Source organism: Urocampus carinirostris, chromosome 14 (assembly GCF_059441175.1).
Source record: "Urocampus carinirostris isolate Australia breed hairy pipefish chromosome 14, RoL_Ucar_1.0, whole genome shotgun sequence".
NCBI lineage: Eukaryota > Metazoa > Chordata > Actinopteri > Syngnathiformes > Syngnathidae > Urocampus > Urocampus carinirostris.
The window spans coordinates 33,780,553-33,803,887 of NC_142362.1; the positions used below are offsets into that span (position 1 = coordinate 33,780,553).

A 23,335-nucleotide genomic window follows, 5' to 3' on the forward strand; every position below is an offset into this window, starting at 1 on the left:
ATCTATACCTATTGACTGATTAATCATTGCACTATTATATGCCATAAGCGCCCAACTTTTATCACGCTAGCTTATTCTAGTCTCAATTTCATGCACCCGTTAGTCTGGTGCACCTTATGTATGACTAAAAGACTATTTCTGTGGGTTGCACTTTGTAATCGAGTGCGCCGTTAAGTGTGGAAAATGCTCAGTCCGTTTTAAATGAACTTGCTCAGTTTATAGGTCATTATTTAACATTTTAAAGTAAGTTTACTGTTGTTTTTTGATCATTCCAATGAATATTGTAAAAAAAAAAACATTGTGTCATAACAAAGTAGAAAATGACTGTAGGTCCCACACACAGTAAGAAACCGCCCACTTTAAGCATTTGTCAATGATGACCTAAGCATTCTGACCTGGGTTTATAAGTCAGGTCAACAAATGCATGCCTGTTTTGAAACTAACCTTTAGAAAGAGTTTACTGGCCCTGGTCATGACCAAATTTAGTTTCTTTGTGTATGATGACCAATTTGCTGCCATTCACCACCCAGCCTGCGAGCAGCTGACTCACCGGATAGAGCAGTTGCTTGGCAACAAGAACACACAGCACTACATGAAAAGCATCACCTGTATCCAGGCCTTCAGAGAACAGTCTGTGAAGGTAAATAAACATTGACTGTTTCCTAATTCTTACAACTTCAACCAATGGCAGTGCTTTTACACACATGTCGTTGATGGTCTGTGTGCTCTATTATCAGTGTCTGAAGGATTTTAGAATGGTTGATGTTTTTGTATGAACAGTTGGGGAAGGCTGATCTCTATAATAGCTATCTCCGCTCCCTCAAAGGAAGCATCACGAGCAGGGGGCTTGGTGTCTTTTGGGACTTGCTTGTTCAAGGTATGCAAAGCCTGCTTATTCATTCTGCCTTGTTATATATATATATATATATATATATATATATATATATATATATTTATTTTTTTATTATTTTTATTATTATTTTTTTTTTTACAGTTTTCAGAAGCGAGATCTACAGGAATATTTTTAGCATTGATACAATCCCTGCTTACTTATTTTAGAGTTAATACTTTGTTGCTTTTTCAGGCTCCATATCTCTTATTGGCCAGGATGAGGTGGAAGGAAGCTCGATTTCTAAAACAGAAGCTGCTCAGGTGACCTAAGTTAACAATTTCTCGGTGACCCTGAGATTGTCCTTGTTTCTGACAAAGCTTTACTCCATCAACAGTTTCTGCTGGGCGATGATAAAAGTGAAGAGCAAGACATGACAATGGACGATGACACAGGCGATGTTGACGACTTGGTAAATGCCTCTGTTATATTTAAATTACCTATTTTTTTGCAGTGAAACATTAGGTCACTCTTTTGAGTCAAGCTTCTTTTAAAAAAAAATCCTGGATATTTTTCAAAGTTTCCCTGATTGCTCAGGCTTATTCCTATCGTTGATATCAACTCTCAAATGATTATCCCCCTCTTCCTGTGCAGCTGGACAACATGTAAGGAAAAAGCTGAAGAGAGCCTCCGCAGGAAAAATGCAGAACCCTTGGGTCTATCTGTCCATTGTTCCGCCTCTGAAAGGAGACCAATGGGTGCTTGGGAGGACCACTGCACAGAACATGACCTTAGCCTGACTAATCTTTTTGTGTGGGGTCTTAAAAACACAGCTGGGACTTGACAAAAGACAGGACACAGAATGTTTATAATCCTACATGATTTATTGTTTGTAGATATAGAACTGGGTTGCTACGGATACAAGATGTACAAGACTCAAGGAGATATAGTACATGTGTTTGCAAAATACATTAAAGGTATTGCCAAACAGAACGTGTAATGTTCCTCCCTGACGTTTATGCAAATACTGTATGTTACAAAATATTTCACGCGCCGTTGGACTCGAAATTTAGTTTCAAAGTTTACCTGGCCACTGGCTAGTTTGCTGTTAGGCTGTGACATCATTGAAGAAACATAGTACTTTCAAAATGACTAATCCCGTTTAAACAACTTGTAAGGCAAACTCCAAAACAGGCAGCAATTACCGTATTTTCCGCACTATAAGGCGCACCTAAAAGTCTTCTTTTTTTTTTTTAAAAGCTGACCATGCGCCTTATAATACAGTGCGCCTTATATATGGCTCAATATTAAATCGCAAGGTCTCGCAACTTACGCAACAGCCGCCGACTCGATTTTCCCCCGAACGTGGAGTAGTCCGCGGTGTATGCTGGGATTTATATACCGGCGTTTCATTGGCTAACCAATGTGTCAATCATCATTTGAATCGATCGCTATTGGCTAAAGTTATTCGGAGCCTCGGATAGGCTAGAGGGCCGAAACAAACCCTGCAATTGGCCGAAAAAGATGTGTCAATCATCCGTTAAATTGATCGCTATTGGCTGAAGTTATTCGGAGCCTCGGATAGGCTAGAGGGCCGAAACAAACCCTGCAATTGGCCGAAAAAGATGACTGAATAGCAAGTTTGCTAAACTACGCCATAAAGAAACATGTTTCATTAGTCTGTATTTGTAAATATTTTACTCTCCTGGATTTACTACACTCACGGTTGTAAGAAGACCATGATTGCGTATCATTATTGAATGTGAGAACTTAGGTGAGCTATGCGGCTTTATATTTTCCCGGTATCTTGTTTTAGAACGATCTTGATGTTGCTGTGATGAGTTGAGTGAATGAAACTCAATTCCAAGTGTTTGTCATATGCACTGTAAAGTTGCGAGCGAAAAAGAAAATAGAAACTAAGGAATGGTTGGCATTTCTTGAATCCCAAGACTTTAACCTTCCGAATGATATTTGAAATGATGCATTTGAGTGACATCGTACGGACACCGCATCCGCACGTGTCTACGACACGTATTTGCTTCTTTGCAAGATTTGGGAATGTTAAGGGGGTAATCAGTTTGACTGAATCATCTGACTGTTTTGTTGACGATCCCATTATAGCGCTTTATAATCCGGTGCGCCTTATCTATGGAAGATAAAGGACCAAAAACTATTTTTTGGGAGTGCGCCCTATAACCCGGTGCGCCCTATAGTGCGGAAAATACGGTACAGTTAACAGCAATTGCATACCATTGGTTTCTAGGTAGCTTTTCGGTTGTGCTTGGCCCCACAAATCGTGGTTGGTATAACTTTGTCTGGCTTTTGCCGTGTTCCTTGGTTTGTGTATTCCCAGCCTTTAGACTTTGCTGCTTTTCGTTGTTGGTTCCCAGTTATCCCAGAGTTCTGGCGTTCCTCCGATGACTTCACAGCTCAAGACGACAAAGACGAGAAATTAATTAGAATATACCAAAGAAATATATATAGATCTTGTGCGAAAACCACGTATGATTTCCTCACGTTTTGTGTGTTTAAGAATTCGGAATTACCTAAACTAGGTTCATTTTTCTAGTAGAGTTTGTCTTTAACATATCCATCTTATAAAACTATCAAGCAAGCCTGACTGCCACTGCGACCAGCGTTTGGCCTTAAATATGGCATTCTCGTCTCCCAAGGTCAGCTTCGTTAACACTTCTTCATCCACATCGTTTCCCACCGCGATCACGGTGGGGACAACCTGTTCCCTACGCATGACACGCACTGTTTCCTCCAGGTTTGTCCTGTCTGTGATGCCGTCTGTTATAAAAACGAACGCGATTTCCGCAAGGCGTCTCGTCTGGCGAGTCTTTCCCTTGCCAAGCACTCTGCCAATAGTGTGGGCGACGGCCGGCCCCACGCTGGACGACGAGTCCAGATAGTGCAGACGAGCCACGCCGTCAGATATGAGGGCGCGGTCGTGCGTGAGAGGGAAAGCCATGTCGATTTTCCCGTCCTTGCCGTATTGTACAAGAGCCAGGCGAGCTCGTAGACGATCCGTCCTACTACGGGCTAGTACCAGTCGCTCCACCACTGTTTGTAAAAACTCACGGACGTGGCGAAAGTTGTCTACACCGAGGCGCTCGGAACCGTCGAGCAGGAATACAACATCCACTGGTCGTTGGGTACATGGAGCGACATCTGGCTCTAAAAAAAAGACAGGTTCTGCTTAACATCGACTACAATTATGGAGGACCTATCCTGCCATATGCAGAAATAAAAAAGTTAAATCTTTTTGGGAAGACTGGAGATCAGGTCATAACAATAATCTACACAAGAGGATATAAAATCATGCATCAGCACCTCTGTGTTTGCCTGAAAAAGAAATAGGAGTTGAGTTGATAAAACCCAATTTTAGTTATAATGTTGATATTTGGAATAAAATTGAACTCAGTCCAAATCAACACCCACATTTTAAACACAACCCGTAGGTCTAAAATCTTATTTTGGGGGGTAAAAGTTTCTCTCTGACTTTCAGGACCAATGACTAAGACCTCCGTTATGTCCTGGTTGAACTGTAGGAAGTTCTCTGCCATCTTTGACTTAATATCTAAAATACATTTTAAATGGGTATCTATAAGACTTGTGTCATCAGGGGACAATGTTCATCTAGGTGTCGTCTGCCTAACTACGGAAACTGGCTTAGTGTCTCCTGATGACATATACAGATTAAAAAGTACCTGTCTTAAAATGGAACCTTAGGGTACCCACATTTAACTCCATGGGTTCTGGAAAATAATGCATCTATAGTTACTACGATATGTCTGTGAGGTAGAAATAAAACCAGTTCAAAACTGTACAAGATTTGCCCAACAAAGTCATTTGTGTCTATTTGATAAAATGTGGTGATCTACTGTGTCAAGGCAGTACTGATATCCAGTTCCACCAAAACTGTAAGTATATTAAAATCCACATTGTAGCTGAAACCATTTAAAAAATCTTAAAAAGGGCAGTCTGTACTGTGTGATCCAAAAAAACGCTGAAAATTCTCAAGTGCTGTTTTCTTCTTGTACATATTTGTTTAAACATTTATTTCCACATGGCAGGATCGGTGCTCCATTTTACAATCAGTTGATTAAAGCAAAATTGGAGTTAATTTTCACACAACTTCCCAAAATCTTGTTGAATTAATGATTGACCTACCACTCTTGCACGGAAGATCAGGGCACACAAAAACCGGATCTTAAACACAAAACAAATGTGTTAAAACACTGAAAAATGTTCGATTGCCACCCTGAACTCACCAGGACACAACACACTCTGCATTTTGTTGATGAAGTCCTCCGTAACCAGGTCAACGAAATTCTTCATTCCTGTGACACGATCCTTCTTGTCGCAAACGATAGATCCCAGGATCTCATCATCCTGGGCTTTTCGAAACATGTCTCCGACCCCGATGGCGTTCACCTCGACTTTACTGTCATGGCAGAGATACTTGAGAAGATCCTCGTCGTCACGAGGGTCGAAGCGACCGTCGGTGATCACCACCACCGAAACTTTGGCGCCAGTTCGCCTGCTGTCCCGGATAAGGTGGTCATAGGCAAACTTAAGAGCCGATGGGGTAAAGGTGCCCCCGGCGATCCACTGAAGCTTCTTCACCGCCGTTTTAAAAGCAGACAGGGAGTTAATGTCGGGGTCATTAAGACGGATCGCTTCAAAGGTCCCGTTGTGGCTGTATTGGACAACTCCAACTCTTGTTCCTAAAAAAAATGCAGGGGTTTTCAGTTGCTTCAAAATGCTTACATTTTAATGTTGTGTTTTCAAGGTTTGAAAAGTGCTTGAATTTTGGATGATGTGCTTGAAATTGTTACCATATTTATCGGCAGTCTGACCATGTAGATCAAGCATTAAATGACGTAATAAATAAAACATTATAAACATACGAAAACACACACATATACGTTTTATTTATATAATATCTCATCTCATTAGCCGTACCGCTTTTCCTCATTAGGGTCGCGGGGGGGCTGGAGCCCATCCCAGCCATCTCCGGGCAGTGGGCAGGGGACACCCTCAACTGGTTGCCAGCCAATCGCATATTTATATAATATATATACATATATATATAAACAAGTGAGTTTAAAAATGAACCGACCCTTCTCTCGGGTGGATTTGCCATTGCATTTATTTTCCCCTTGTAATTAATGGCAGCTGGCATTAGTTTGTAAGGCATCGTCTTGTGAAGTGTCATCAACCCGTACAGGTCGCGCCCAAGAAGCCAGGTGCATCTTCCACTTAATCGGGGCACTATAAATTGTGTGTTAGTGCAAGGACTGTGAATCAATTATGGACATTTAGATCTTACAAACAATTAAGATGGCATTTGTAAATTGTGATGGGAAGTCCTTCCTGCAACTGAAAATGTAAACTGCATATTACCGTCATTTTTAACCATCACAAATTTGTCTCAAAAGTATTTACACACTTAATTGTTTAAAAACGCAAATTATTTTGAGATTTACTGGTAAAAGAAAAAGTCCTGATAAATGCACACACAAGATAGAAAAATGCACATGTAAATCTTTTAATTGTACTGGAGAAACTGAAAAAATGGCCTGGAAAGTCCCTAAAAATGGCCTAAATTTAGCCATGAAAAGGGTGTACGAACCCTGAATGTGGTAATCCATGAGGTCTCATTTAAGATTCAGGATTTTAATTGCAACATGAAATCTCTTTTATAGTCAACACTTGTGTCTTGTGACCTTTTACTCTATATTTTACAAGGAAATGCTAGTTTTTACCAGTTAGGGAGGCAGGATCATTGGCCATAGATCCCAGACGATTAATGGTGTTGATTACAAAGTTCTTTTCCAAGGTGAAGTTAGTCAGACCGACACTCTCAGAGCTGTCTATAATAAACACGATGTCAAGAGCACCACAGCGCTTCTCACAGTCTAGGAAAAAAATGTAACAAATGCTTTAGTCTGCTAAAATATGTGTACAGTAAATTCCGGAATGCAGAATGCACCTGATTAAAAAACGCTCGCGCAAATTTAAGAAAGAAACTCAATTTTTACTTTGTATAAGCTGCACTGATTTTAAAACGTTAGCTTAAAAATGAACTCATTCATGTCAATATCTTACATTTTAAAAAATCAGCAGGGAAATGTCTAGTACATAAGAGTAACACTTTGTGCCGCTATTAATACACTCGTTTGCAAACTGTGTCCGCATCTGTCAGTCTTAATCAACCCAACAGTAGTGTGACGAAAACGTTCTCAAAACAAAACTCAAAGTACTGTTTTGGATAAAATTTCATTTTTTCTTTTTTTTTGTATTTTCATATGGCTTTTTTTGTAGATATTTATTTATTTATAAATGTATTTATACTTATGGCGGGATCGGTCCTGGTCAATCGCATGATCTTAAGCTCTCTCATCCCTTGCGCACATAATGAAGTTAGGAGACAAAGTATTGCTACTACTACATAAAAAAATCAAATCGGGCTCCTGAATTGTAGTCAGTACAGTACATTGAGTTTTCTTTTTAGATTGTTTTTGTCGTACTCCTGCTTAGTGCTAAAGCCCATTTAACTAATATTGACTGCTTTGCTAGTTGATTGACAGCTGATGACAGAGTCCTTAAACGAGTGTTTCGATCGCAGCACAATCGTTACTTTTCCTTACTATGTATTTCCCCGCAGATTCTGCCAACATTACGATCTTACTCATAAGAGATATTGGGAATCCCTTTTATCCATTCACGTGCCTCACCAATTAGATGACGATGCATTTGGCCAACAAAGAAGGTCATTGTTACTCCCGCTGTTTGCACAGGCTTCATTGAATTTCTTCTCTTTGACATTCAGAGCACTGAGCAGAAATCACATTGCGTCATCAGCCAGTGTGGGCCCTCGCGATGTTATGTTTTGATTATACAGTTTCTTTCCTGCTCCGAAATAGTTCTAAGTCAGCTGTTTGGTGCCGGCCGAGCTGACACGGCGAGAGATGCACTGCACCAAATCCGCGGGAAAGCCTGGTACTCATCCGAAATCGCCACCAACCGCATCCGACCCGAGGGGAAAAATTAATAAGATAAAACGAATAAGCCACATTGTATTGTAAGTCACAGTCTGTATAAAATAGAAAAAAGCAGCTTGTAGTCCGGAATTTACTCGTAAGTTTTAAATTGAGGATTTTCTCACCACAGCAACCACAAGTCTCCCTGATGAAAGTCATGATGTCACAATCCTGCAATTTTGGGTGGACTACATGAAGAGATGGTGTTCAAAAAATTTCCCCCAACACCTCCCCCAGGATGTACTTACGGTAAGTGCTGGATCGCCCATTGGTCCAGGGTAACCCTGTACACAAACCGTATGAGCACTTAGCCAAGTACTTAAATGTTCCACCTATTAAAGTGTTCGATGTTACTCACATCAGGCCCATGGTCTCCTCTTATTCCCCTGGCCCCAGGCTCTCCTGCATGACCTGACACGCCCTAAATTGAAAAACGAGCCAAGATATTCATTGAATTTCTAAATTAATACCAATGTCGTTCAAAATGTGTGGAGTAGGCGTGCAAATGAAATCAAATTGCATATCGGTGAATCTTACCCGCTCCCCATGTGGACCTTTGTCTCCCGGCTCCCCCTTAGCTCCACATTCACCTCGACCACCCCTCGGTCCTCGTCTTCCCGGATCACCTCTGTCGCCCTGAGAAACAATTAGCCTGCTAGAACAAGGATCCTCCAGTGGAGACATTCAAACAAAAGAATGCATTTGAAATATTTTTCCTCCTTGTCTCTGTTGAGGGACTTGGAGACACCTCGTCATTGCATTAAATTACCGTACATTTTCTGTATAGAGCTTCAAACGTCTCTGCCCGGGTGGCCGGCAACTTTTTCAAAAAAAAAAAAAAGGAACGTTTTTTTTTTTTTCCCCCCCAAATCATACTTTTGCTTTATTCGGATTTCAAAATCTTTGTTTGGTATGGAAATTTCGGAATTTAGTTAGGCATTTGCATACTCAGAAACCTGCATGGAATAACTTGTGGTTCCGGACTTTCCCGAGCGTTATAAGGTTGTGCATTTGCATATTGTTTTCCAAAGTAGACGCACAGAGAACACAAGAAAAATGGATAAGTGGTTAGGAATCAAGCGAAAACCTCAGCCCAGAAGAACTATTTAAAAGAAGCCAAGCAAATTTATGACGCTACAAAACGTAAACGTACATTACGTACATCGTGGAGGAGTTCATGTGACTTGTAGCTGACGACGCAACGCAAACATTGCATGAATGAAGATGAGTAAATACAGGTACATACTGATGGCAGATGGAAAACAGCGATGTCATACGTGCAATGAATCTTATGAGTAGCTTTATAAAAAACTTGATTTTAAAGTGTTGTTCTGTGATATATTCTGATTATCAATCATTAATACTTTGCAACAATGTTTTTTTTTTTTGCAATTAGTTGTCTTATTGTGTTTCAAGTTGTGAAAAGTGGGGCAGGCCTGCCCTGGTGTCCGGTAACTTTTTGTTACTAGTTTCAGACACTGCTGTTACTAAGCATTGTAGGGGACAAATGTTGAATACATACATTTATTGACGATGTAAACTATAAACACAATACCACCATAAAATGTACAATATATTTATTTAATGTCCTTCAAAGTTCAATTATTCTTCATATACACCGAAGAGTTGTTTCCCTCGTCGTGCTCTTTTTTTGCATGTGCCTTTAAGATTACCCTGTTTTTTCCATTCTCTTTACATTTGTTTCTGGTACTGTGAATAAAAATAGTGTCCTCATGAGATACAATCTAATGTATTTTTGTATGGTGGTCTAGTGGTTAGGATTTTCTCTCCGCTCTCACTGTTGCGATCTGGGTTTGAATCCCCTTGGATCCAATGTTTTCTGATTCTGGTCAACAATATGTTTCGACTGATCAATCATTGCACAAGTCCAGTAGTAAATACTATCGTAAAACTGCGTGTATAACTCCCACCCAAGCTTTAAGTTATTTGTTAAAATGTACCCGTTATACATGAAAAAATACGATAAGTAATATTAAGAAAACATTACAGTTGGTCCTCTTGGTCCAGGGTAGCTGAATCCTTGTCTCCCTTTATCACCCTAAGGAGAAAAATATTTTTAGCTATAGTGGTGAACTTTTTGTTTAAAAAAACAAAAAAAACTTTTGTAGAATATCCCATTAAGGGAGTGCCTGAATTTTGAAGCAATTACATGATGTACAACACAATTTAATTTCTTCCACCTTTGGTCCTTGGAAGCCTGGGTCTCCTCTTGGACCATCGTCTCCTGGATTTCCCGAAGTGCCCTGCAAATTATCCAGTGTTGATATAATAGGACGATTAAGATAATATTACAATCCCAACAACCTACATTTGTTCCTGCTTCTCCTGGTTCTCCCGCTTGACCCCTTGGGCCTGGAAGTCCAGAGTCGCCCTAAAACAGAAACAATGCTGTCATATTTTATCTATTAACCTCAAGGTGACATCATATTTGACAAAATGATATATATTGGGGTGTCTCACCTTTGCACCTTCACGTCCGTCCTCTCCCGGTCGCCCCCGACTTCCTTGCGGCCCTCGTTCTCCCTTCGGATGAAAGAGGTTCATCAATAGGAAAGCAATGTCTTAGATTAGGACAGGGGCCTCCAATGTGTTGCCAGCTGACAACAGGGTGCCCCGAATGGACAGCTAAGTTGCCTACGACTTGTTCTGAAAAAGCTCACCACAGCTGGGTCGTTGTTATTTTAAAGTAATTTTTTGATTGTTTTTGTGATTTTGTGAGAGTATACTGTATTTAACTTACCAGTACTTCCAATAATCAACCGGTAATAATAAAGTAATATTATTAGTATGTTAATGTTACTGTAGGGCAACATGGCGGTGCAGTGGTTAGTGTGTGTGCGGAACAGTTCTGAGGTCATGAGATCAAACCTTTCTGTGTGGAGTTTGCATGTTCTCCCCGTGCTTGCGTGGGTTTCCTCCGGACACTCCGGTTTCCTCCCACATTCCAAAGATGCATGTCAGGTTAATTGGCCGGTCCAAATTGTCCCTAGGTGTGGATGAGCAAGTGAGTTCTCCGTCTCTGTGTGCCCTGTGACTGGCTGGCAACCAGTTTAGGGTGTCCCCTGCCCACTGCCCGAAGATAGCTGGGGTGGGCTCCAGCACTCCAGCGACCCCACTGACGATAAGTGTTGCAGATAATAGATGTTACTGTAGCTGCTTTTGTGGTTGTAGTCTAAGTCCTAAATTACTGTTTTGAATGACAATCTTGATCTTATATTTTGATTTATCGTTTAGTGAAAATAGGTTCCTTTTCATTTGAAAAAGCTTTTCAATATGAAAGTCAGGCTTTGTAGCTCAGTGATTACAGCACTGGTCTTTTAAACCAGCGATCGTAAGTTAATTTCTTGTCAGGGCCTGTCTAGCGTAGTATTATAGTATCACAGTATCACAGTTGTGGCATTTTGTTGTATTTCTGTAGAAGTCATTTTATAGTATTTCTGCAGTGTTTCCCTTTGGTTATTGTAGAAATTCTGCTGTAGTGTGTTTGAAGTATTTCCATAGTACTATTTTTGTAGTGTTTTTAGTATTTACATAGTAGTATTTATGTAGTATTTCTGTGATATTTTTGTATATTACCTTAGATGTTTTTTTGGAGTATTTATGTTGTAATCTTTCTGTCATAGTATTTTTGTAATGCGGTATTATTGTAGTATTTTGCAGTATTTATGTGGTTTGTGGGTGGGTGGATCCCTTACCCACTAGGGTTGTAGTGGCACCCGTTCTTGAACCGGGCCATTTCATGTGTTGGGTGAATGTGGGAGCAATTGCATTTTTGTAATATTTTCAAAGTAGAATTTTTGTTGTGTATCTTTAGTATTTTTGGAGTATTTCTGACCTAACATTTGACGCAAGAGTCTATTTAACCTTACCGGTACTTCCAATAATTAACCTCATAAAGAAGTAATATTAACGTAGTTGGTTTAGCCGGTGTGGTCATTGTTGAACTATTTACATCAGAACCATTATCTCATGCTCTAAAATCAGGCTTTGTAGCTCAGTGGGTAGAGCACTGGTCTTGTAAACCAGGGGTCTTGAATTCAATTTCCACCCGGGCCTTTTTAACTTAATTTGTACTTCAGGAGACTGTTTATCAGGGAGTATTACTTTATTCTAGTACCTTTAGATCAGGAGTCTCCAACATGGTGCCACCAAAGGATAGCTCAGGTACCTGCAGACCTCTTCTGAAAATAGCTAACCATTGCTGTGTCATTGTGATTTTCATCCATCCTTTATCTGCACCGTTATCCTCAGTAGGGTCACGGGGTTGCTAGTGCCCGTCCCAGCTATCTTTGGACAGTGGGCAGAGAACACCTCAAAGTGGTTGCCAGCCAGTCGCAGGGCACAGACAGACAACTCACTCCCTGATTCACACCCAAGGACAACTTGAACTGGCCAATTCACCTGACATGCATGTTTTTGGAATGTAGGAGGAAACCGGAGTGCCCTGAGGAAACCCACGCAAGCACGGGGAGAACATGCAAACTCCGCGCTGGATTTGAACCATGACCTCAGTACTGTGTCACTCATGCGCTAACCACTCATCTGCCATGCCGCCCGTCATTGAGATTTTTTCTAGTAAAATTATTTTGTTAGTGGTTGATTGAGTTTATTTAACCCGATTTCCAATATTTAACCTGGTAACAACAGACTAATAACATAAGTTATTTTTGAAATGCATATAAAACTAGGTCCCCTTTGTGCTAATTAGTAACAAAAAGTAGCTCTGAGCTTAAAAAAATTTGGAGACCCCTGAATTGGGTCATTTGAATTGTGTGACTGAAGCTTTCCACTTGCTAAGTAAGGTATTGCATGTCTCTTTTCTTTGATGTTTAGCACGTTTCGTTTACACAACTTCAAAGAAGTTTATACCAAACACAGCACTCATAAAAACATTGTTTAGACTGTTCCTCATGAAATGGACATTGACCAAAGTAAATGAACATTCTGAATATTGTTTTTACCTTTTCGCCCTTTCTCCCAACAATTCCCTGAACTCCTTTCGGTCCTTCGTTTCCTCTCCTTCCCTGTGGACATTCGCCTCTGAACTGATTGAAACAAATTCAACCGAAGAAAATTTAAACATACCAATTCGCCTCTTGGTCCGGGAAATCCTTGTAGTCCCTGAAAAGAGTCATCACAGTATAATGATTGACTCTGGTTAATTGTTTGACTTTGTTAGATGACTCGAATGAAAATGAATTTCATGTACCGCTGGACCCTTTTCTCCTGGGGATCCTGGATTTCCTGGGTTTCCTGTCTCTCCCTGCAGACAGTCAGTCCAGCGATGTAACTGGTATGAATTTGATAATTCACACAGTGTAATAATTAGATTTGCACCTTTGCTCCTTGTTCACCCTCAGGGCCAAAAGCACCTGACTTGCCTGGAAGGCCGGTGTCTCCCTGGAAGACGAGAAAAGCAGCAAGTGAAAACATAATCTCACTTTAAAAAAATCCAGAGTAAACATTTGACATGATTAATGGACACTTTCTGAAAAGATGAGGATGGTGCTAAATCATAACAGCATACTTGTTTGTTCTTTATCTTCTTGCAAATTTTTGTTTTGGCCTTTACAACTAAAACAGATTTTTTTTTAGCTACAAATATGTTTGTTTCAAGTTGAGAAAAAAAATCTAAAACATTAAATTTAACGCTACATTTAAAAGCTAACCACAAAACAAGCTAGCGGGTGAGCAAAATCAAGCTAAATTTTAGTTTTTCAGTTCTATAAACAAAACACTAATTTTAAGGTTAAGCTACAGTTCTGTATGTTTCAGGTAGAAGAGGAAAAATAACATTCTAGATTAAAAACAAAATCTAGAAGCTAGGTATAAAGGTGACGAGCTGGTTAGCAAAACCATGCCAAATTAACAACGTAGCTGGTTGCTTGTAGCCTGCTTATATTATGTAACATCCCAAGGAGAGAGGAAAATAAACTGCAAAAGGTCATCTTAATTAAGGAGAAAGGAGTAAAACGTGTGAATTGTTTTCAAATCTCATTATGTTGTTAGTTTTTTTCGATTTGAAAATAATTTTCTTCATTTATGATTTTTTTTTAATCAGACAGGAAAATTATACTTAAAAAGAGACACAATTATATGCCTCTGCTATATTGGATGTTTTTTGCAACTTTTTAAAGTATTATACTTTTATTTTAGTAGAAAAAAAAGGTACACATGCAGTAATCAGGAAAATAATACTTATTTTCAGCAAAATAATCTTGGCGGAGAAAGACTTTCTTCCATGAAATGCATTGTCTTTTATAAACCTTAAGGTTTGTTTCCCCCTGTTATCAACCTGGAATCTTTCTTTGGAACAAATATATACAGCATTTTCTCTCTTAAAACCACACTCGACTTGTGAAATGTTTAACAGCTCAAATTGAATGTGTCTGTCTCGCTTTGCTACGTCGTTTCACAACATTATAGCCTTGTGAGGAAAAAAAACATTTAGAACTCTTGTTCCAGCTGGGATATTCTAAAAATCCTTGTAGTCTCATCTCATCTCATTAGCTACACCGCTTATCCTCAGTGGGGTTGCGGGGGTGCTGGAGCCCATCCCAGCAATCATCGGGCAGTGGGCAGGGGACACCCTGAACTGGTTGCCAGCCAATTGCTGGGCACATGGGGACAGACAACGAACTCGCTCATTCACACCTGGGGATAATTTGCACCGGCCAATTCACATGAAATGCATGTTTTTGGAATGTGGGAGGAAACCGGAGGAAACCCACGCAAGCACGGGGAGAACATACAAACTCCGCACATGAAGTCTGGAGCTGGATTTGAACCTACGCAGGAGGTTCCCAAGACATGAACTGTGCCGCACATGCGCTAACCACTGCGCAATCCTTGTAGTATTTTCCGTTAAAAATATAAACAAATACCTTTTGACCTTTTTTACCCAGTGGGCCAAAATCCCCAACTTCTCCGGGGTATCCATCAAGACCCTTTAAAATAACAAAGGGAGAAAAATACTTAAGTGGCAAATTTAAAAAAAACGATCAAAAGAAAATATATGTACGGTAAATAACTCACTTGATCACCTGGTTCCCCCTTGCAGCCATTTGCCCCAATACGACCAATCTTACCCTGAACACGGAACATTAAATGTTGCTAGCTGGTAGATAGGATAAACCTGCGCAGTTTGCATCACTGTAAAAAAACACCTTCTGTCCATTGGTTCCATTTGGTCCTGGCAACCCAGCCAAACCCTGAATTGTAAATACAGAGATGAGTTAAAAAAAAGAAGAAAGCACTAAATGCACCTGTTCAAATCCACCGCATTTTATGAAAACATCTTTACCTTTACTCCAGTAGCTCCAACCTCACCCTATTAAATATGAACAATAGTCAATTGTTAGTTTCTTCAGACCAGTGTTTTTTTCAACCAGTGTGCCGCAGGAAATCGGCCAAATTTATAGTATTGTTGCTTTCTCCAATTTATCCACAAAGTAACTGTATCATTTACTCATATCTGTAGGTGGCAGTGGATTACGATAATCCCTTTCAGTAAACTTATTATCTTTTCATGATGTAGTACAGTACATTTTATAACTTATTTTGTTTGATGAAGCTGTTCAGAATTCCACTGCAAAAATAATACATTAATTTTTTTTAATTATTTGTTTGGAATCCTTAACCACTAGGGTTCTCCATCCAGGCACCGGTGCTGTGGAATGCTCTTCCCCCTGAGATCCGATCTGCTACCTCAGTGAAAATGTTTAAATCTAAGCTTAAAACTCACTTCTACTCTATAGCATAAGAATAACCTACTCTTCTCGTCGGCTCCAGAGCAGGGGAATGTATAATAATATTCAGAAAAATAGTCTGTGTAATGTAGTGTAATAATCTGTGAAGCCCTTTGAGACTCTTCGTGATTTAGGGCTATTCAAATAAAAATGACTTGACTTGACTTGTAGAGGCACCATTTCCTGTGGTGCATCTTGGGCCAATACATCCTGATGGCACCCATACCTCTCCAGGCCAATATATGTTTCCACCCAGTCTCGAACCGGGAACTTTATTCGAAAATGTGCTTACCACTGCAGTACAGAAACACTAGTCAAGATACTTTTGCTTATTTTAGATTTTTATGTTCGGAGGAAAACAGTTTTTAAAAAGTGTTCCACTGGCAGATACATTTTGCTCATTTTTAAGTGTTTATTTTGTTGTTTTTCCACAAAAAATAAAAATAAAAAAATAGTAAAACTTAAAAAAACAAAAAAAGGAAATGCATTGCCTTACAAAAAAAGTATAGCTCGCTCAGTGCTCTGGGAAATGTGTAAATGTAGCAAAATAGATCCCATTCCTGCTTTTAATTTTTCCACAATTTTATCCCGGACCTGCCTGATGCATTCTTTGGTCTTCATAATGTTGTCTGTTCTCCAGTGACTTCTCTTACAGACCATTTCAGCCCATCACAGAGCAGGTGCATTTAAACTTAGACTTAATGGCATTTAGGTCCACATTGGATGATTCATAAGTCACCAGGGAACTTCTGGAGTTTGTTACAAGCCCCTGAGCATACTGTCAATTTGGGCAACATGTTTACATGAAAACATAAAACTGGTGCAGGGAATTTAATTTTTAACATTTTCAACAAATTTTGTGCTATAACATTTTTTTTAATGAAATAAGTGTCTCTCGGCTCAACAAGTTTGACAAACACTGCTTTATACAGATCATCAAATAATGAAAAGTAAAAATCAGTTCACCTTGTCACCCTTCAAGCCGATCTCTCCCTATTTGAAAGCACAAAGCATCATTTGTGAATAACACGAAACAATCTATACATGATTTGTGGATTAGTTTCCCTCAGAAAACCTTCGGTCCGGGACGTCCGATTGGACCCTCGATGCCGTTATCACCCTATCAGTTTGAGAGAAAAAAAATCTTACAGTTTTGAGTGAAGTATCCTAAAAAGGAAGAAATAAATATTGGTATAAACTTCCTACCTGTTCTCCCTTTTCCCCCTTTGGTCCACGATGGCCACTGTCTCCTTTCCTACCCTAGAACACATCCAAACTATTTTTGTTACGATTACTGTGTAGTGTCCTATCTTAAAACCACGTCAGTCGTTCTTGTGCAGTTTATTTGTTCCAGACACATATAATCCTCCTAATTTTAAAGGTACAGCATGCATTATTTGACCTTCACTAATTATTTTATCAATACCACCTCCATGGTAAGTACACACAATTAGTTCGTTAATTCGTTAGTATAATTATATTTATCTTATGACTCTTAAGTCAAGTACTATTTTTTAATGATCAAAAAGATTTGTTTTACAGTTATTCAAGGTTAAATCTAAGGATTTTTGGAGGCTGGGAAAGGATTGATTGTTTTTTACTTATTTCTTCGGGGGAAATTTTGTTTAAGGTAAGAGAAATTGTAGATACGAGGTCGGGAACAAATTAATCTCTTACCAAGAGGGGCTATTGTAAAATTATGTCATCGTAAACTATCAAACCCAAACCATCCATGAATATCAAAACGGTCAGTTAACTGAAGTCATAAGACCTTTAACAATTACCGCATTTAGTGTCTACATGAGGTTTTATGTTAGTATATAACTGTATTTGTGCAATTATTGATCAGTCAAAAAAATGACACTGACCACACTCATATAACACTGGATGTAATGGGAACCAAACTCAGGTCGCAGTAGTAAAATCATCAAATCTTAACCACTAGACCACCAGTGATATAGACAATACATATAAAAGCATTGAATTTTGTCGCGATATCAGAATATTTTTTTTATTCACGACCAAAATTTAAAGTGAGAGAAAGGAGAAAACAGAAACTCGTCCTGAAAGATATAAAGGAATACAAAAAGGCGCAATGAGTGAATCAACTTTTTGGTGTATCTGATGATGAATCAGACTTAGAAGGACATTAAACAAATACATTGTAAATTTCATGTTGGTATTATGTTTATAGTTTACGTTTTTAATAAATTATTAAATCATGGCTTCACATATTCAACCACTTGCGTCACTTACAATGTTTAGTTTGAGCTGAAAAAAGTGAAACAAATTTGATACCAATTTTTAATCAAAAAAGAAGGGTGCCCGTTATAAACAAATAAATACAGTATTCCATCCAAACCATCTCACCCTCTCATATTAGGCTTACTTTTGGCCCTCGTGGACCTTTTGGTCCAAGGATCCCTGGAGTTTTGAAGCATTGTTGTTGGTGGCACTGCAAGATCAGAATTATCAGTATATTTCAATGAAAAACGTTAAAATTGAGGACAGGCCAGATTGCTGTCCCACTTACCTCTAAATAGGCTTGATATTTCTGCAATTAAAAGACTAAATGAATCAAAAAATGTACCTGCTGAAGAGATAGTTGCATCATGAAAACTGGACTAGGAACTCACCATGGCTTGTATAATACGATCAATAGATTCTCTCTTTATCTTCGATCTACCAGCAACAGTTTCGACAGCTAAATAGTCGTTGCGGTAAACCTCTGCCGGCGAACTGGCTATCTCCTTCATCCCTAATTCATCAATGGATCTGGACCCTGCCACAGAAAAAATCCGAATTCCCTGCTCGCGAGCCTCCTCAGCCGCTGCCTTGATCCCTCCGCAGGGACTTCCCGTAACGTGTCCGTCTGTAATCACCACAGAGAACTGGACAGCCTTGGTCCCCGTTTGGTGTTGGGTCATTTGCCTCGTCATGTTTTTGAGGGCGCAATCGAGGTAGGTGCCTTTGCCCAGGTAGCGAATCCCGCCAAGGTTGCTGATGAAAGTCTCTCTGCTGGTCAAGCGACTGAACACCACTTGATTCTGCGAGAAATGCAGGCCCCCGATGGACCATGCCATGCGAACTAGACTTTGGTACTCCTCATCCACGAGCTTCTGGGCAAAAAGCCGTGTGAAGTCTTTGATCTTTTCAACAAGTATTCCGGGTGGTGACTCCTGTAGGGCGATAGTCTCAGAGGTGTCGATGGTGAAGAACACCTTGATTGGACAGATCACTGTCCTGGCTAGGGGGAAAAAACATCAGGTAATGAAATACATAATTATTCTTTCATTCCAGTGTTTCCCAACCTTTTTAAGCGTTGGTCCTGGAGACCTTTCCAATTTTTCCCATTTATCATTAAATATACATGCATATTTTACATTTTTTTATGTGTTTTTAATTAGATTGAAATGTTTGTGTTCATTATAGTAAAATATTTAACCAGTACTGTGAGCAAATGTGCATTTGGGCTTTTGAGCAGTGTGTTTCAAAGCATTTGACATGTGGGTGTGTAAGCTTTTGACATTTGTTTATCAGATCATTACAGCACTGTGAGTGTGTTCGACTTGGTTTTATGAACTCAAAGGTTCGACCAGTGTTTGAAAACGTTTGACCAGTATATGGGAAAGGTTTCCTTTCACTCTTATGTATGAGATTATTTCAGGTGCAAGTGTGAGATCCAATCTTGAATTATGGTCCCATTCGAGAGGGACCTGGCACATTGGTTGAAAACCCCTGTCTTAAGGTATTTAGGTGCTTTAACATTTATTGCTTTATTCTATAAATCAATGCAGACTCACACTCACAACCTTCTGTTTTTGGCGGATCCTCATCTGGTCTGTCTCCAAGTGGAGGTACTGGCCTCGGTCCACGAGGAGTCAGTTGAGGGATTGCAGCTTGGACAACGCACAAGAAAATGAACGCCCCCAAATTTTTTTTCGCCATTGTCTCTGTCCCCTGTGATAAGGCAAAGAAGATGTAGAAGCCTTGGGTTTAAATACAGGAAGCTGATGTCAACCAACACAAGGACACAAATGACGGTGTCATAGCAACCAAGAATGTTTATCACAGGTTTGAAAAGTGTGTGTGAGTGACCTCGCTCTAAGTGGAAAACGCAGAATTAAAAGAAATGTGCACAGTGGACCTTATCTCTCCACTGCTACAATTATCAATGTGGGAAACTTAAATAAAACAATGACGTGCAGGTTTTTGAATTTGTGCAATGTCCTGTTTGACATGGTGGGTGTTTTTTAAAAATATAATCCCTAATTATTTCAATAGACATTTTTAGGGAAGATAAAAAAAAATCTGAATATGTGCTGTAGACAATCTTTCAACTCCTATATTTTTAATTCATTACTTTAGCGTTTAAATGGGTAATGTGTATTGTTTGTTACCTCTTAGTGGTGGAAAACAAAACTCCACTGTCTGTCCCGTTGAGCCTTGTAGTTTGTATTGATTCTCGTATGTTTTAGCACTCATTTTTGATGTCTTTGCACAATTCAGCTACATCTAGAGGTCCAATATTACAGTATCCCTTAAACAGACACTAAGAATTAAATTATGTGTGGAGTTTGCATGTTCTCCCCGTGCTTGTATAGGTTTTCTCCAAGCACTCTTGTTAACTCCCACATTCCGAAAACATGCATTTCGGGTTAATTGGCTGGTACAAGGTGTCCCTAGGTGTGAATAAGCGAGTGGTTATGCGTCTTTGTGTGCCCTGCAACTGGCTGGCAACCATTTCAGGGTGTCCCCTGCCCACTGCCCGAAGATAGCTGGGATGGGCTCTAGCGCACCCGTGACCCTACTGAAGATAAGTGGTGCAGATAATGGTTGCATGTATTTTTAACCAGTTTTTTTATTTCACTTTTTGGGGATTATAACTAAGGTAATGAGCAACAATTATCTGACAGTAAAACTTGTTTTGTCTACATTTTTTTCTTAATTTTATTTTTGACATGAAAAAATACTTATTGAAATCAGCAACATTTTGCGTGAGATTTATACATTCTTTAATTGTTATTTTTTCTGGAATGCGATCTTTAACAGCTTAATCAAACAAAATAAGTTATTAAATATACTATACTAGCTCATGAGCAGATAATATGTATATAAAGGAAACAAAAAGTAATCTGCTGCCAGCTACTGACATAGATAACTGTTACAGTTCTTGGCTGGTAACTGAAAAAAAGCAAAGATTTTGAATAAAGTGCCTTCCTTACAAAGATAAAATAAGGCAATGTTCTGCAACCTATTAGACAAAGTGTCAAGACACCCTGGCTGAAAAACATTGAGCTAGTCCACATAATGAGATTTTATTTTGATCCCATACACATTGTTTCAGATCATTTTACCTTTTCCCAGCCGATTTAGTTGATCGGTATATTTTCAACCCTTATTTTTATTTGATGACGAAAAATATTCAAAGTAATCACTCACCGCAAAATTTGGAAAACAAAATGCTCCTCACTCAACCCTGTCCATCTGTGAAAAATCTCTCAACGTCCTCAAATTTTAAAGATAACCTCTGCAGTCTCTGTTTAGTGGACGTTTGCCTTTAGAGGGGAGCTGCCGGTTGAATTTAACAGGAGTCCTCGCCCCCACTAAGGCCGCTTGCACGCACATTCCTCAAAATGAAGATGGAGCGAGATGGGTCGCCATAAAGAAGCGTATAAAAGGAGGCGTGTAAGAAGTAATCAAATAGTCTGAAGTTGTGTATTTATGTTGCTGTGTGGATGAGAGAAATGTTTGAAAAACAGCAGCTGCTTTGTTTTTCTCCTTACATGGAAACGCTCCTTATGTTTATACAGGAACAACGAGGCCTGGACACAATGCATTCATGAGGACTGAGGCTGTGAATTGTACAAAAGCAATGCATCACATCAGCTTAGTATTAATAGAATAATATAGAAAACATATTAAGACACATTTGGTTTATAATTTATCACTAGTCAAGTTCCCTAACTCATTAAACCTGCCAAGATCATTACTGTATTAAAAAATGGAGACAGTCATCAGCTGCAAATTATCGACCGATATGAATAAAATGGTCAATAGACAGCATTTATATAGCACTTTTTTAAGTCAATGAAGACCTCCCAAAGCAATTTACAATGTACTTCACACTTATCCATTTCCACACACACCGATAACAGAGTCAGCCCTGCAAGCTGCCTACCTGCTTATCGGGGCATTAAGAATTCAGTGTCTTGCCCAAGGACACTTCAACAGTTAACTCACAGCTGGGAATCAAACTTTCCTGAGCTACTTCCCCATGTATCAAAAACTGGAGAAGTAATATGTTAGATGATTGAAAAGCTTGATTAACAAGTTTACATTACTAAATGATCCTCAATATGGCTTCAGGAAAAAATGTTCAAAGGCTCTGGCATCAATTGATCTTGTAAAAGATACAATGCATAACATAGACTACAAGCTATATTACGTTGGTATTTTTATGGCTTTAATATGTCTCCTTTAAGGAGAAAACGGGCTTTAAATCTTGCGATACACTTCTGCCAATCAAAGCTGAATAATAAAACTTTATTTTTATGGCCAGTGCTTACATGCGACCTCTAGCTGCAGGTTCCTGAACTTTATTCTTTCACATTTTCTTGCGAACTGGCACAAGCCACTATAATAGCCACTGTCACGGCCTCTATGAAATGTAGTTTATAGACTCTTGGTAGTTTGAACTGTCATGTATCGCATGGAAATGACCTTGAGAGAATCAATAAATGTCCTGTGGTCATGTGTTACTGCAGGAGTGTTAAAAACGAAGAGTGGGGGTAAAGAGCGTAAACAGTGATTTAATGTGCTGTCAAAGAACTGCCTGCCCTCACATCTTTAAATCTCTCTTGCATTTCATCAACAGCAATGTCAAACTGTGAGCCGGGACCCTAGTGTGACCCCGCCCTCGATGTAAGCAATATAACTGTCGTATAGTGAGGTGAAAAGCTGAAAAAGGAGGATTGAGAAGCAATCCCTGCAAGTGTTGGAGGCAGAACCTTGCTATGAAGTTTTGGTGTTGCCAATGAAATTGCGTTGGAAAAAGGAAAATGTAGTTTTGTGTTTTCTAATACAGTACAAGCACAATGGCCCTGCCTTCTTCCTGGGTGAAGTTGGTGGGGCTGTGGTTCATTGAAACTTAATTTCAACAATCTAGCTAAAGACACTCTCGGAGGCCTAGCATACAACTGTGTAAAATTTGGTGCAACCATTTCAGAGCCTCTAAGAGAGATACAAACAACACACACGCGCCCACGCACACTAAAAGGGATTTATGACGGAGTTTAGATTTTGAATTGTATTCTGTTTTAAACAGGAAGTGCAGCTTCTGGATAGCAGATGACATTACATTATTTTTATATCTTATTTTCTATACTACTCAATCTTTCTAAACACCCAAACCTCAATCAATGCTTAAAATGCTTACCACTAACTGGATTCTTAATTTCAGCTTATTTAGGACCTGTGCATTAAGTCAGAACTCTCTAAATTTGTGAACCATCTTTTTTAATTCTTTCTTTTTAATCTTTCATTCCAAATGACTATTTAAGCGAAGGGGATTGGAGGTAGTTTTAATTCCTCTTTTGACTAATGCGGGGTCACAGATGGTAGTGTGTTCCTGTCTTCCTTACTTACTTCTTACATCCCTACCACCGCACCTCTCTACCACTCTA

The 23,335-nt window shown here is 39.3% G+C and overlaps 2 protein-coding genes across 5 annotated transcripts in view; one reads left to right on the forward strand and one right to left on the reverse strand.

Annotated features, from left to right (window-relative positions):
- LOC148353233 (DNA repair protein Ku80-like) overlaps positions 1-1,822 on the forward strand; it is a 15,666-nt gene extending 13,844 nt beyond the window's left edge. For 2 of the 3 annotated variants that reach the window (XM_088352281.1, XM_088352283.1), the window contains 5 exons: positions 531-640; positions 781-877; positions 1,085-1,152; positions 1,227-1,301; positions 1,484-1,822. In XM_088352281.1, the coding sequence (XP_088208407.1) occupies positions 531-640; positions 781-877; positions 1,085-1,152; positions 1,227-1,301; positions 1,484-1,498 (365 nt within the window). In that variant the 3' untranslated portion in view covers positions 1,499-1,822. The remainder of the gene's footprint in view (positions 1-530; positions 641-780; positions 878-1,084; positions 1,153-1,226; positions 1,302-1,483) is intronic. The other variant, XM_088352282.1, reaches the window with a different exon arrangement.
- LOC148353235 (collagen alpha-2(VI) chain-like) lies at positions 1,693-21,275 on the reverse strand. 2 transcript variants are annotated; one of them, XM_088352280.1, is made up of 28 exons: positions 21,093-21,275; positions 19,463-19,610; positions 18,287-18,897; positions 18,184-18,204; positions 18,040-18,105; positions 16,857-16,910; positions 16,726-16,770; positions 16,617-16,643; positions 15,206-15,232; positions 15,069-15,113; positions 14,938-14,991; positions 14,787-14,849; positions 13,240-13,302; positions 13,112-13,165; positions 12,988-13,023; positions 12,864-12,926; positions 10,363-10,425; positions 10,211-10,273; positions 10,083-10,145; positions 9,890-9,940; positions 8,419-8,517; positions 8,240-8,302; positions 8,130-8,165; positions 8,007-8,052; positions 6,604-6,756; positions 5,107-5,562; positions 5,006-5,044; positions 1,693-4,009 (listed from the first exon to the last, which is right to left on the reverse strand). In XM_088352280.1, exons 2-28 carry the CDS (start codon positions 19,596-19,598, stop codon positions 3,411-3,413), a joined length of 3,096 nt encoding a protein of 1,031 aa, XP_088208406.1. In that variant the 5' UTR covers positions 19,599-19,610; positions 21,093-21,275; the 3' UTR covers positions 1,693-3,410. The 2 variants fall into 2 exon arrangements, with proteins under 2 accessions (XP_088208406.1, XP_088208405.1); XM_088352279.1 differs by having other exon boundaries at positions 19,454-19,610.
- Positions 21,276-23,335: the final 2,060 nt, after the last annotated feature.

What these genes read in the sequence shown, in the direction of transcription:
- LOC148353235 (XM_088352279.1), bottom strand. Translation starts at nt 19,598, where the DNA reads ATGGCGAAAAAAAATTTGGGGGCGTTCATTTTCTTGTGCGTTGTCCAA. An exon ending in TCGGACGTCCCGGACCGAAG is followed by an intron (nt 16,644 to 16,725) that starts GTTTTCTGAGGG and finishes GCTTTCAAATAG; the next exon opens with GGAGAGATCGGCTTGAAGGG. An exon ending in ACGGACGTGAAGGTGCAAAG is followed by an intron (nt 10,274 to 10,362) that starts GTGAGACACCCC and finishes TTTCTGTTTTAG; the next exon opens with GGCGACTCTGGACTTCCAGG.